The following is a 14,215-nucleotide window of genomic DNA, read 5'->3' as shown; positions in this document are numbered from 1 at the left end:
AAAGAATAGGCAACATCGCAGAATATAAAACCTTAAGACTGAAAAAATGTGACTGGCCTTGTGGTGTGGGGCTTTTTGTGAATTTTATTGAGTGCCTTTCTCATGTGGCTGTCTGGAAGAAGATGAATCTTAAGGTTGTATATGATAGATATGCTTTGATAACAAATGTACTTCAAGCTTAAAAGCAAAAAAATTAGCATGAAGGTGATAATATCCTTTTTTAGGAAGTAATTTAGTGGTGTTGTGGTAAAGGATTTTACTGGTTCCAAATAAATAAACCTCGAGCAATCCTGGAAATTATCACACTTCCCTGCCGGGTAACTTTTACATGCAGCAGGAGCATTTAACGATGTGTCAATTGGCTCAACTAGAGAACTGAAATTGAAACTTTTTAAGATGGTGGAAGCAGACACGAAAGCAGCTGTTACTGTGGGCATTATGTTCTTGGACAAACACCAAGATCTGTGGGAAAGAGGAATGGAATGGGAACTCAGTGGAATTGGAATTGGATTAGTATTGTCCCGTACCAACATACAGTGAAAAACTTGTCTGTGTACTGTTTGTACCTCCAAGCGGACCTGAAGCACCTTCAATAACTCCAAAAGACTGAAGTAGGGTAAATACTGAAAGACTTTTATTCGCAGTGAAATACAACTTCCATGGTGAGTGTCTGCCCCCGGACTGAGGGGGAGGGGCAAGGCAAAATCACCTTTATTCAGGGATCTGTGGGAGGAGCCACAGGGGCAGTCAGCAGAGGGGCGTATCCAGACAGGTAACCCAGTTACAACATATATATATGGTTTACCACAGGACCGCAACCTTGTCGCAGTTTGGAGGCTTGTGTTCCTCAATGACCCGGAGAGCTATGTGGCCGGATTCAGGGCTTAATGCTTTGGTTCTTGGTAGGGTCACCCATGCCAAACAGGTCAAAGGGTAGAGCACAAAGGTTACCTGGTCCTCCAGGTTCAGGGGTTTAGCTCAGGGCCAGCAACCCTGACTGGTAAAACTAAATTGCTATGGAAACAGCAATGGAGAACCCTTCTATATCTGAGTGCAGTGGTATTCCTGAGTCCGCACCCGGAACTTCTTGTGACTGACAACAGTGAAAACCAAAAGGAAGCTACTGACATGATGAGCAAAGCCCTGAACACCACCAGAAATGAAGGACCTTCATTGCTGACCTAAATGCCAGCGGCACAATGGGCAGTAAGTAAGTAAGTACTGTTCATACAGATCAAATTATTACACGGTACATTGAAACAGAACAAGGTGCAGCCATAACTGAATGCAGAATAAAGTGTAACAGCTACAGAGAAAATGCAGTGCAGGTAAACAATAAGGTGCAAGATCATAATGTGGTAGATTGTAAGGCCCTGATGAAGAGTATCAGCCTTAGATGCTGCCTGACTTGCTGAGTTCTTCCAGCATCTTGTTCTGCATTTCCAGCATCTTTCCAACATCTGTTGTGTTTAAGATTGTGAGGTCGAGTCCAAATTATCATAGGAGGGAAACGTTCAATAGTCTTATAACAGCAGAGAGCTTTTGTATCTTCTACCTGATGGCAAAAGGGAGAAGAAAGAATGCCTGTAATGTGTAACTGTCTCAGGGACATGTTTCATTGAGATGTTTATTTTATATGTTTTTCTCATAAATTCATGATTGTTTTATCACCTTACAATATTTTATGTAAGGTTTATGTAATGTAGCCTGTAATGGGTCACATGACCAGAGTGCAATGGGTCATGTGACCAGAGTTTAATGGGTCACATGACCAGCATTTAATGGGTCACATGACCAGAGTTCAATGAAAGTGTGACTGTGGTATTATGGGTCAGAACCAACATGGAGGCAGAGAAAGACACATGACCCTGAAATAACCTCATTCTGCATGTGGTCCAAGAGGTACACATGGTAAACAACAGGAATTCTGCAGATGCTGAAAAATTCAAGCAACACACATCAAAGTTGCTGGTGAACGCAGCAGGCCAGGCAGCATCTGTAGGAAGAGGTGCAGTCGACGTTTCAGGCCGAGAACCTTTGTCAGGACTAACTGAAGGTACACATGGTAATTGTTTTTCTTAATTTGTTTTATATAATGTTGTTGAGGTGTCTTTATATGAACTGTGTGATACGTTTTAGTGAATTATTTGATTTCAGCACACTTCTGATGTGCTAACATGTTTGGCCTGTTTATTGGCGGATACTAGCTTGAGAGACTTTAAAAGACTGGGAGATGTATGTTTCAAACCTTTTATGACTTCTATTTTCTTGTAGTTTTCACGGTGTCTACTGAAGAAAGAGAGAGAGAGATAAAAATAAATCTTCAAGGGTATCTGTATGTTGCGTGGCCATTATTTCATTGGACCGATGCAGTTACATGGTGGATGGGGTCTTTGACTATGCTAGCTGCTTTACAAGGGCAGAGAGAAGTATAGAAGGAGTCCACAAAGTTTGGTTTCCGTGAGCTGCTGAGCTCAAAGAATCAGTACGGGTCCAGTGGGTCTGTGATTCTGTGTTGCCTACCTGCCCTGTTACACACATTGAACAAAAACATAGCATGCTGGTGCAGCTAATAGAGCTGCTGTCTCACAGCACCAGAGAACAGAAAATATTGAACACGGAATAATACAGAACAGTACAGGCACTTTGACCCATGATATCGTGCCAACCTTTTAAACCTACTCCAAGATTAATCTAAACCTTTCCTCCCTTTTCCACTCATCCCTCCTGGTATTTATCCTTGCAAGTGGAAGCGATGGAGGATGATAGGAGACATGATAGAGGTGTGCAAGATGATGAAAGGCAGTGATCGCATGGATAGCCGGAGGCTTTTTCCCCAGGGCTGAAATGGCTAACGCGAGAGGGTATAGTTATAAGGTGCTTGGAAGCAGGTAGAGAGTGGTTGTCAGGGGTAAGTTTTTCAAACAGAGAGTGATGGGTGCGTGGAAGTGACGGTGGTGGAGACAGATACAATAGGGTCTTTTAAGAGAATCTTAGGTACATGGAGCTTAGAAAAATAGAGGGCTATGCGGCAAGGAAATTCTAGGCAGTTCCTAGAGAAGGTTACATGGTCGGCACAACATTGTGGGCCGAAGGGCCTGTAATGTGCTGTAGATTTCTATGAGTGACAGGCATGCCTGACGATCCTGTGGGCTGGATGGAAGGAAGTAACGAGCATGTGGTGGGATGGACTGTTTTTGCCACTAACAGCAAGTTCCACTGCACCAGAGCAGCTCTCTTAGCAAAGTCAAAGTCAAATTTATTATCAAGGTACATATGCTGCCTGACTTGCTGAGTTTATCTAGCATTTTGTGTATGTTGCTCTGGATTTCTAGCATCTGCAGAAGCTCTTGTATTTGCAAGCTTGAAATTCATTTTCTTGCAGGCATGTCCAAGAAAATCGACAAATACAATAGAAATTATGAAAAACCATACACAAACAAAGACTACTGTTTCCTCTGAGCTGCGCAGGTGCGCGGCCGTGCTGTAACTGAAATGCTCCCACCCACACAGCCTTTGTTGCCGCGCCGCTGGAATTTTCTTTTATATGAAGTTTCATTAAAGTGCCGCACAGTTTCCAGGTCCTGTGAAAAAAATTTCTCGCTGAGAGCAATGGTTGGTCCGTGCAACAGTAGAAAAAAAATTCCTAGAGGGAACGTTGATGCTGACCAACAACCAATATGCAAAAGACAAATTTGAGCAGATAAAACAATATAAAATAAATAAAAATACACTGAGATGCGACAATGAGGACCATTTGCACTCATTTCCATAGACTCTCTCCCCATCTCCCCGAATATCGTCTCTTTTTCATGTTTTTCTCTTTCCTGGAATCCATCTTTTCTCCACCTCCCTTTTCACCAGCTCTCCATCTTTCTCCTCACCCCTCCATTTCTCCCTGGCCAGCCTCATGTCTCTGCTCCATTCCCCACCAGCACCACACTCCCTGCAGTGCCCCTGAACTCACTCCCATAACTGGGATACAGCCAAATCCAGCTGCTCTGGGGGCAGATTTGTACTTGTGATACTTCGAACATAAAAAGCATAAAGAAGCAGAGGCCCTCTGGACCATCACCTCTGCAATGACGATAATGTTAATCTGAACTAATTCCACCTGCTTACACACGGTTTGTATCCCCCTATCCCCTGTCTGTTCATGTGAGCAGCATAGTAACGTAGCAGTTTAGCACTACACCGTCACCACGCTGGCTTCAATTCTGCTGCTGTCTGTCTGCAAGAAGATGAATCTCAGGGTTGTATACAGTGACGTATGTGTATTTTTCTAACACACTTTGAACTTTCGAAGGTCTTTGTATGCTCTACCCCTGATCGCATGGGTTAATCCTTCCACGTTCTAAAGAAAACGGATGTATGGGATAGTTAGCTGTGGGCATGCGTTGTTGATGCCAGAAGCACGGCAACATTTGTGGGCTAGCCCGGCACAATCCTCAGACTGAGATGGTCAGTGATGTGGACAACGTAGTTCAGTGTTTCGATGTATATGTGACAAATGAAGCTAGTATTTCTCTTGGATAGATCAGAATTCTCAGAAGGGCAGCATGGTGGCACGGCTGTTAGAGTTACTACCTCGCTGCTGCAGTCTCCTGCGTCCAATCCTGACCTGGGGGGGGGGGAGGTTGTCCAAGCGGAGGTTACACATCTTCCCTGTGACTCCTGGTGCTCCAGATTCCTCACACACCCCAAAAAGAGTGGATTGATAGGTCATAATGGCCATTGTAGATTGTGTAGGTGAGAGATAGAATGGCAGTGGGGAAGGGGGGCAATGGTGGGGGGGGGGGCGTAGCCAAAGGTAATGCGAGGAGAATAAATATGTATTAGTATAGGCCCAGTACAGATGGGAGCTTGAGGGTCAGCCCTGACTCAATGGGCTGAAGGGCCTGTTCCTGTGCTGTACTGTTCTATGCTCTGATTTTATGTTTACTTATTTCGAGGTACTTTGCAGAATAAGCCTCTCCAGCCCTTTGAGCTGTGCTGCCCACAACCCGCCAGTTCAACCCTAGCCTAATCACAGGGCAGTTTACAATGACCAATTAAACTACTATCCAGTACATCTTTACTGTGGGAGGAAAGCGAAGCACCCATAGGAAACCCATGCAGTATTGTGTACAGGTTTGGGCCCCTTATCTTAGCAACGATGTGCTGACATTGGAGAGGGTTCAAAAGTTCACAAAAATGATTCCAGGATTGAATGGCTTGTCACATGAAGAGCATCTGATGGTTCTGGGTCTATATTCACTAAAATTCAGAAGAATGAGCGGTGAACTAATTGAAACCTATCGAATGTTGTAAGGCCTTGATAAAGTGGATGAGGAGAGAATGTTTCCTATGGAGGGAAAGTCTAGGACCAGAGGATGCAGACTCGGAATAGAGGGATGTCCTCTTAGAATGGAGATGAGGAAGAATTTCTTTAGCCAGGGAGTGGTGAATCTGTGGCATTTGTTGCCACAGGAGTCTGTGGAGTCCAAGTGTTTACTTATACTTAAGGCAGAGGTTGATAGATTCTTGAATGGTCAGGTCATGAAGGGATATGGGGGGGGGAAGCAGGAGACTGGGGCTGAGGGGGAATAAAGTGGATCAGACATGATGAAATGGCGAAGCAGACTCAATGGACCAAATGGCCTAATTCTGCTCCTATGTCTTATGTCTTGTGGTGTTGAGAGGACTCTTAGATACGCACACAAATGTGCAAACCATGAAGAGATATGGACTTTGTACAGGCAAAAAAGATTGGTTTAATTAGGTATTTAATTACTGGTTTTAATAGTTTGAGAACCAAACCCAGAATGCTGGTGCTGTATTGAGTTAGTTGCATGAACCAATACACTACCATGCTGCTTTAATGGGTTACAGTCTCACTGAATGGTGGATCAGACATAGGGGCACCATCTGAATGACCCCTGTTCCTGTTTGGCTCTTCTTATAGGAATGAAATTTAGCGATTCCTAATCTGCCATTAATGACCCTTATTCACAGTTTGAAGTGGTCCATTAAAGGCCCAGTTCACAGGCAATCCGTGACAGGCATTAGTTCATGGTGAGAAGGGAATGTATAATTCCCTCACTAATGATTCCCTCAGCCAGGAGGGACTGAGTAAACACATTTAAGATGAAAGTGAGTAAATTCATAGAAGATGTGGTACACAGAGTAACACGCACAAAATGCTGGAAGAACTCAGCAGTTCTGAAATCATCAATGGAGAGAAATATATGTTCCAGGCCTCGACCCCTCATCGAGACTAATGAGCATTTTGTGCATGCTGCTATGGATTTACATCATCTGCAGAATCTCTTGTGTTTATTTTTACACACAGAGCGGAGGGTACGTGGAATGTGGTGCCGAGGGTGGTGGTTGTTATGTTTGTTCTTAATAAAGACAAACTTAGCTGGAATATTTTATTCTTAACACTGTTCAGTCTGCGATGTGCGACCAGCTCACTAGCGTCATTTCTAGTTCCAGGGTGAACCGCCTGCATTGCCCACTGGGAAATGTACACACATAAGAACACATCTTCCCCTTTTAAAGAAAAACAAATACAATATTATTCCAGGGTGAACCACCTGCATTGCCCACTGGGAAATGAAGTTCTTTATTATGTACACACATAAGAACACATCTTTCCCTTTTTAAAGAAAAACAAATACAATATTATGTCCTCATAATTTCTGCAAGGAATAATAATCCTTTCCATCAAAGATATCTAAATAAACTTCAATGTAATGAGCGAATGCAGTGCCTTATTCACGCATCAACTCTCAGTCAGTGCCTGAGGTTGTTCATGATCCTCTTGGTCTGCTTTTGGTTTCCACAGATGTATTGCTTTCATTTGCTGCATTAATATTAGGGCCTTTCTCCGATTAACATGTTCATTTTTTACATCTGCTGGCCCATTTGATGTACTGACAAGTGGTGTGTCACGGCTGGAGATTGTGATCGTAAATCCACATGGTTCCTTATCAGCAGTGTCTCTCGTTCTGTCTGGATCTGGTAGGAACGTGGAGCTACTTCCCCTTGCATGGACCAGGTGCCAGAATTGTGATCTGGGATCCACTCTTCATCCCCAGGCTTCCGGACTGCTAAGCTTTTCGCAGTCTTGCCACGTTACTGGTTCTGTTTTTCTTTCCCTTTCATTTTAGCCAATTTGATCTTGTGTGCTCCTTTGGACGCCAACAGGTTTTGTGCTTTGGAAGGTTAGTGCATATGCGTTGTACTTGGGCTGGTGAAAGGCCATTTTGCAGTGGCGCACTTCTGTAAATCACCAGACCTTTGTCGAAGTCCTCTCATCCATTTTGCCCATTCTTTATGAGGCCGTCCACTACCCTGACCAGACTCTCTGCTAGGCCATTAGATTTTTGGTGTTGTATGTTGAAGCCCCCAATCATTGGCAAAGGACTCAAATTCACTGCTTGAAAATTGTGGTCCATTGTCTGATAATATTTCACGTGGAACTCTATGCCTTGCAAACACAGCTTTCAGCAAGGTGATGACCACTCTGCTGAATGTTAATTGCAGTGCTGTAACCTCTGGGTAATTGGAAAAGTAGTCTGTTACAACAATATGATTCTTCCCATTAAAATCAAAAAGTCCACTCCAACTTTGAAGTATGGCCTGTCTGGCACAGTTCGGCTTGCTGCTTTGGTTTGTAGGTACATATTTCACATGAAGGGCTGACGCCTTGGTTCCTTCTCGGCCAGTACATCACTTCCCGAGCTCTACGTTTAAATCTCTCCTCACTAAGGTGCCCTTTGTGTTTCTTCTGGAGTACTTCCTTGCGTAGTGACACTGGAATTACGGACTTGTTCCCTTTGAAGATCATATTTTCCACCACTGACAGTTCAGCTCTGCATGCCCAATAATCCCAAATACACATTGGACAGTCATTTTTAGCTGCTGGCCATCCTTTTGATATTGTCTCTGAGTACTTTCATTGTTTCATCTGACCCTGCTGCTGTCCTAATCTTTTCTGTTCTGTCTGGAGATACTGGACTGGAGATGACACTCATGTTAACATAGGCCTGTATATTTGCATTAATCTCTTGGTCACTCCTTTCCTATTTGTCGACTGCTCAAGACAGCACATCCACTTCAAACATATATTTTCCTGGTGTGTAGATCACCTTCACGTCATATTTCTGCAGCCTTATCAACATATGCTGTAACGTCATGGGACAGTCATTCAGTTTGGACATAATTGAGACCAGTGGGCTATGGTCTGTCTCCACATCAAAAGCTTGTCCGTAGATGTACTGATGGAAGGTTTCACACGCATATGTGCCAGTGAGAAGCTCTTTCTCTACCTGTGCATAGTTGGCTTCCGCACTTGTTAAAGCCCTTGATGCAAAGGCCACAGGTTGCCACGTGTCATTGTGCTGCTGCAGTAGTACTGCTCCAAGGCCGAACTGGGACGCATCAGCTGAGATTCTAGTACACCTTTCCGGATCATAAAACTTCAGCACGGGCTCTTCAGTTCGGGACTCTTTTCAGCATCTGAAAACACTCTTCTTGCTCATGAGACCAAATCCACTCATTTTGCTGCTCAAGGAGTGACCTAAGTGGTGCTGATGTAGTAGAGAGTCGAGGGATAAACAGCCAAGTAAGTCACCATCCCCAATAAGCACCTCACTTCCTCCTTGTTTTGGGGCCACTCCATGTTTTCAGTGCCTGACGTCTTTCTTGGGTCAGGCTTCACTCCCTCTTCTGATATGGTATCTCCTATGAAAGTCAGTATCTTAACACCAGACTCTCATTCCTCTTTATTTAATATCAAATTAACATTCCGTATCACGTCAAGTACCTGTCTCAGTCATGCATTATGTTCATCCTTGGTGGACCCCCAGACGATGATGTCACCCATCATGTTCTTGACACCAGTTATGTCTACAAAGACATCTGTGTATTCTTCCATGAGCGAAGTGTGGTCACCTTTGGTCTGTGAAGCCACTACGAAAACTCTTTTCACCGGGTTGAGCTTCTCACATGCATTCAGACCTAATATTGGCCGTACTCTCTTTTCTACAATCAGTAGCTGTGCCTTTAGGCATTGTCCCTCGTGCTTGAAGGTCACTACAGAGCCTCCTTTTACTGCAACATTCTCTCCAGTATAGCCTGTCACTTTTAATTTCACTGGGTAAATTTTGCTCTTTACTTTGAGTGTCTTGTAATCATCCATGGACAACAGATTCACCTGGACTCTGGTATCAAGCCTCAATATCATTCACAGTCACTGGAACAATCCATTCTGCCTTACCAGTACCAGCACCAGCAGTCTGTAGAGAATCTACAAAAACATCCTCCATTTCCTCAGCAACCCTATGCACCTTTCTCTTGGCAGTCTCAGCTTTGCAGCATTTTGCAGAATGATTCTTCTTTCCACAATTATTTCAGGACTTTCCATAAGCAGGACACATCTTTGAATGTGCCTACCTCCATTATTTGCTGTTTGAACCTTCATTTCTGCTTTGCTGTTGTTTTGGGAAATGTCTTGTGCTCTGCCCCTCTGTTTTCACAGTACGTGCTGTTGTACCAACCCTGTGCAGCTCCTTAGTTTGTGCGTGTGTGGTCTCTGCTGCCCTGCACAGATCCAGAGCCTTTTCCAGTGTCAAAGCTTTTTCATGGAGCAGTCTTTCTCTGAGCCCATTAGCTGGGATTTCACAAATTATTTTGCCTCTTAACTAGTGGGTCTCTCAAATCTCCAAACTCACAAGACTTACGTAGTATGTGAAGCTCAGCTAAATATTGGTCAAAGCTAACACCTTGTTACTAGTCAAAAACATATCTCTCAAATGTGATGTTTTCATTTGGGACAAAATGCTCCTCAAATTTTGTCATCATAATGTCCAACATAAAGGTTGTCTAATCAATTTGAAAGCTGTTATAGATGACCAAAGCATCTTCACCAATTACATGTAGAAAATTAGACACTTTCCATTTTTCTTTAGTCCCTCCTGCTAGCCATTAAATATAATATTGAGCCATTGTTTGAAGCATTTCTAGTTATCCGTTAGATTGCCAGTAAACTGCATAGGTGAAAGAGGACTTAGGTTATCCATGACGGGAACTCTTAGCCCCTCACCTAATTTTCTTGGTGAATTCAGTGAACTTCAGCAGCTTCTCTCCATCAGAAGCTCTTTTGTCTCAATAGTGCACGGTGTGTATTTACTCGCCATGTTTGGACCTCACACCAACTTCTGACACCGTGTTAGATTTGTTAGACTCTTCCCCCTAGAGCAGGGGTTGCCAACACAGGGTCCACGGACCCCTTTCTTAATGGTATTGGTCCACTGCATAAAAAAAGTTGGTGTAACCATTACCAAAGTTGGGAATCCCTGCCCTAGAGGAAGCATCCCAATACACTTATTCGGTACCTCTTGTATTGGTCTTGGTTTTCTGCTACCGTAGCCTATCCACTTTAAGGCGGTGTGCATTCAGAGCTGCTCTTCTGCACACAACTGTTGTAATGTGTGCTTATTTGAGCTAATGTCACCTTCCTGTCAGCTTGCACCAGTCTAACCATTCTCCTGTGACGTCTCTCATTAACAAGGCATTTTCACCCCACAGAACTGCCACATGCTGGGTGTTTTTTTTTTGCACTATTCTCTGTAAACTCTAGAGACTGTTGTGCATGAAAATCCAGGAAATCAGCAGTTTCTGAGACACTCAAACCACCTCTATCTGGCACCAACAATCATTCCATGGTCAAAGTCACTTAGATCACATTTTTTCCCTGTTCTGATGTTTGGTCTAAACAATAACTGAACTCTTGACCATGCCTGCATGCTCTAATGCATTGAGCTGCTGCCACATGATTGACTGATTAAATATTTGCATTACTGAGCAAGTGTACAGGCGTGCCGAATAAAGTTGCCACTGAATGTATCTACCCATCTCAGTGTCTGCTGAGTTCCTCAAGCATATCTACAAAATGCTGGAGGAACTTATATCTGACAGTATCTAAAGGGGGTGGGGGAGGTGGATCTGTGACTTGTGACGAGGGCCGCATACCATTGAAGACTTCGAAGCCAAATGTTGTGGTGCTGCCAACATCGCGGCCTCTCTCCCAGATGAGCTCAATTGCTTTTATGCTAAGTTCAATGTCGCTAACTCTGAGCCTTCAAGGAAAGCCACTGCTACAACCTGCAACCTGGTCATTTCTGAGGTTGAGGTACACAGATGTTTCCAACGACTGGACAGCATCCTAGGGCGAGTACTCAGGATGTGCACAGCACAACTGGCTGGTGTGTTTACAGACATTTTTAATCTCTCCCTCTCCCAGTCTGGAGTGCCCTCCTGCTTCAAATTAACCACCATTGTCCTTGTACCAAAAAAGACCAAGGTAACGTGTCTGAATGACTGGCGTCCTGTCGCACTCACCTCAATAATAAGCAAATGCTTTGAGAGGCTGATCAAGGACTACATCTGCAGCATGCTGTCACCCGCACTGGACCCACTACAATTCAACTACAGACACAACCAATCGACAGACAATGCAATAGCCACTGCTCTGCATACCGTCCTTACACATCTGGAGAAGAAGGATGCTTATGTGAGAATGCAGTTCTTGGACTACAACACCATAATTCCATCTGGGCTCAACGAGAAGCTTAGAGACCTCAGCCTTGACCCTGCCTTGTGCAGCTGGATCCTGGACTTCCTGTCAGAGCGCTGGCAGATGGTAAGAGTGGGTTCCCTTACCTCCACCCATCTGACTCTCAACACAGGTGCCCCTCAGGGCTGTGTACTAAGTGCCCTCCTTTACTCTCTGTATACCCATGACTGTGTCATCACCAACAGTTCTAATCTGCTCATTAAATTTACCAATGACACTACAAACAATAACAAGGTGGCCTACGGGGAAGAAGTCATCTCTCTGACACAGTGGTGTCAAGAAAACAACCTCTCCCTCAACGTCGCAAAAACAGAGGAGCCGGTTGTGGATTACAGGAGGAATGGAGACAGGCTAGCCACTATTGACATCAATGGATCTGGGGTTGAGAAGGTAAACAGCTTCAGGTTCATTGGCACCCACATCACTGAGGATCTCACATGGTCTGTACACACCAGCTGTGGGGTGAAAAAGGCATAACAGTGCTTCTTTCAACTCAGACAGTTGAGGAAGTTTGGTATGGGCCCCCAAATCCTAAGAACTTTTTTTAGGGGCACAATTGAGAGCATCCTGACTGGCTGCATCTCTGCCTCGTATGGGAACTGTACCTCCCTCAATCACAGGACTCTGCAGAGAGTGGTGCAGACAGCCCAGCGCATCTGTAGTTGTGAACATCCCATGATTCAGGAAAAAGACAGGTGTGAAGAAAGGGGCCGTAGGATCATTGGGGACCCGAGTCACCCCAACCACAATCTATTCCAGCTGTTACCATCAGGAAGTGGTACCATAGAACATAGAATGGGACAGCACAGTACAGGCCCTTCAGCTGACAATGTTGTGCTGACCCTTAAACCCTGCCTCCTATATAACCCCCCACCTTAAATTCCTCCATATACCTGTCTAGTAGTCTCTTAAATTTCACTAGTGTATCTGCCTCCACCACTGACTCAGGCAGTACATTCCACGCACCAACCACTCTCTGAGTTAAAAACATTCCTGTAATACTCCCTTGAACTTCCCACTCCTTACCTTAAAGCCATGTCCTCTTTTATTGAGCAGTGGTGCCCTGGGGAAGAAGCGCTGGCTATCCACTCTATCTATTCCTCTTAATATCTTGTACACCTCTATCATGTCTCCTCTCATCCTTCTTCTCTCCAAAGAGTAAGGTCCTAGCTCCCTTAATTTCTGATCATTATCCATACTCTCTAAACCAGGCAGCATCCTGGTAAATCTCCTCTGTACCCTTTGCAATGCTTCCACATCCTTCCTATAGTGAGGCGACCAGAACTGGACACAGTACTCCAAGTGTGGCCTAACCAGAGTTCTTATAGAGCTGCATCATTACATCGCGACTCTTAAACTCTATCCCTCGACTTAATGAAAGCTAACACCCCATAAGCTTTCTTAACTACCCTATCTACCTGTGAGGCAACTTTCAGGGATCTGTGGACATGTACCCCCAGATCCCTCTGCTCCTCCACACTTCCAAGTATCCTGCCATTTACTTGGTACTCTGCCTTGAAGTTTGTCCTTCCAAGGTGTACCACCTCACACTTCTCCGGGTTGAACTCCATCTGCCACCTCTCAGGCCACTTCTGAATCCTATCAATGTCTCTCTGCAATCTTCTACAATCCTCTACACTATCCACAACACCACCAAGCTTTGTGTTGTCTGCAAACTTGCCAACCCACCCTTCTACCCCCACATCCAGGTCGTTAATAAAAATCACGAAAAGTAGAGGTCCCAGAACCAATCCTTGTGGGACACCACTAGTCACAGCCTCCAATCCGAATGTACTCTCTCCACCACGACCCTCTGCCTTCTGCAGGCAAGCCAATTCTGAATCCACCTGGCCAAACTTCCCTGGATCCCATGCCTTCTGACTTTCTGAATAAGCCTACCGTGTGGAACCTTGTCAAATGCCTTACTAAAATCCACATAGATCACATCCACTGCTCTACCCTCATCTATATGCCTGGTCACCTCCTCAAAGAACTCTATCAGGCTTGTTAGACACGATCTGCTGAGCCTCTTGTGGCAACATCTACCCCGCCACGTCCCTTCTGTGTTTCGATAAAATGAACCGTCTTTCTTTAAAATCTCAAAGAATGCACAGTAGATCTAATTTCTTTAGCCACTTATGACTGGACAATCCCCTCTCCCCAGCAATTAGGCCTGTGAATACATAAAATGATAAAGGAAGTTGTAAATCAGCAGTTAAACAGTCAACAGCCCATGAATAATTACGATTTTGCAGGTCCAAATGGTATTCATCCAAGAATACTTCAGGAAATGAGGGCTCAAGGTATGGTACTTTACTTGGAATGTTTTACAGCTCATTAAATACAACAATGGAATAAGATGACTGGAAAATAACAAAATTTGCCACAGCTTTTGACACAGGTCAGAGGCAGGGCCCTGGAAGTTGTAGAGCTGCCACATTGACCTTAATAGTGGGAAAGTTATTGTAACCTATTATGAAACAAGTCACTTAAGTGCTGTTTAATGAGACTACAGGTAATACTAGAGTCAAAATCCCTGAAAGTAACGACCATGAATGTAAAAACATGTTTGCACTGTTTCTTCTTTGCATA

General features: G+C 44.3%; 1 protein-coding gene across 1 annotated transcript in view; it reads right to left on the bottom strand.

The window, feature by feature from the left end:
- Window positions 1-1,372: 1,372 nt before the first annotated feature.
- The window catches only part of dnaaf9 (dynein axonemal assembly factor 9), a 179,344-nt gene continuing 166,501 nt past the window's right edge, over window positions 1,373-14,215 (bottom strand). Inside the window, exon 39 of the mRNA XM_072256716.1 lies at window positions 1,373-1,555. Within this exon, the coding sequence (XP_072112817.1) occupies window positions 1,552-1,555 (4 nt within the window). The 3' untranslated portion in view covers window positions 1,373-1,551. The remainder of the gene's footprint in view (window positions 1,556-14,215) is intronic.

The sequence above is a fragment of the Mobula birostris genome, chromosome 4 (genome assembly GCF_030028105.1).
Source record: "Mobula birostris isolate sMobBir1 chromosome 4, sMobBir1.hap1, whole genome shotgun sequence".
Taxonomy (NCBI): domain Eukaryota; kingdom Metazoa; phylum Chordata; class Chondrichthyes; order Myliobatiformes; family Myliobatidae; genus Mobula; species Mobula birostris.
This window is presented reverse-complemented; position numbering and strand designations above follow the sequence as displayed.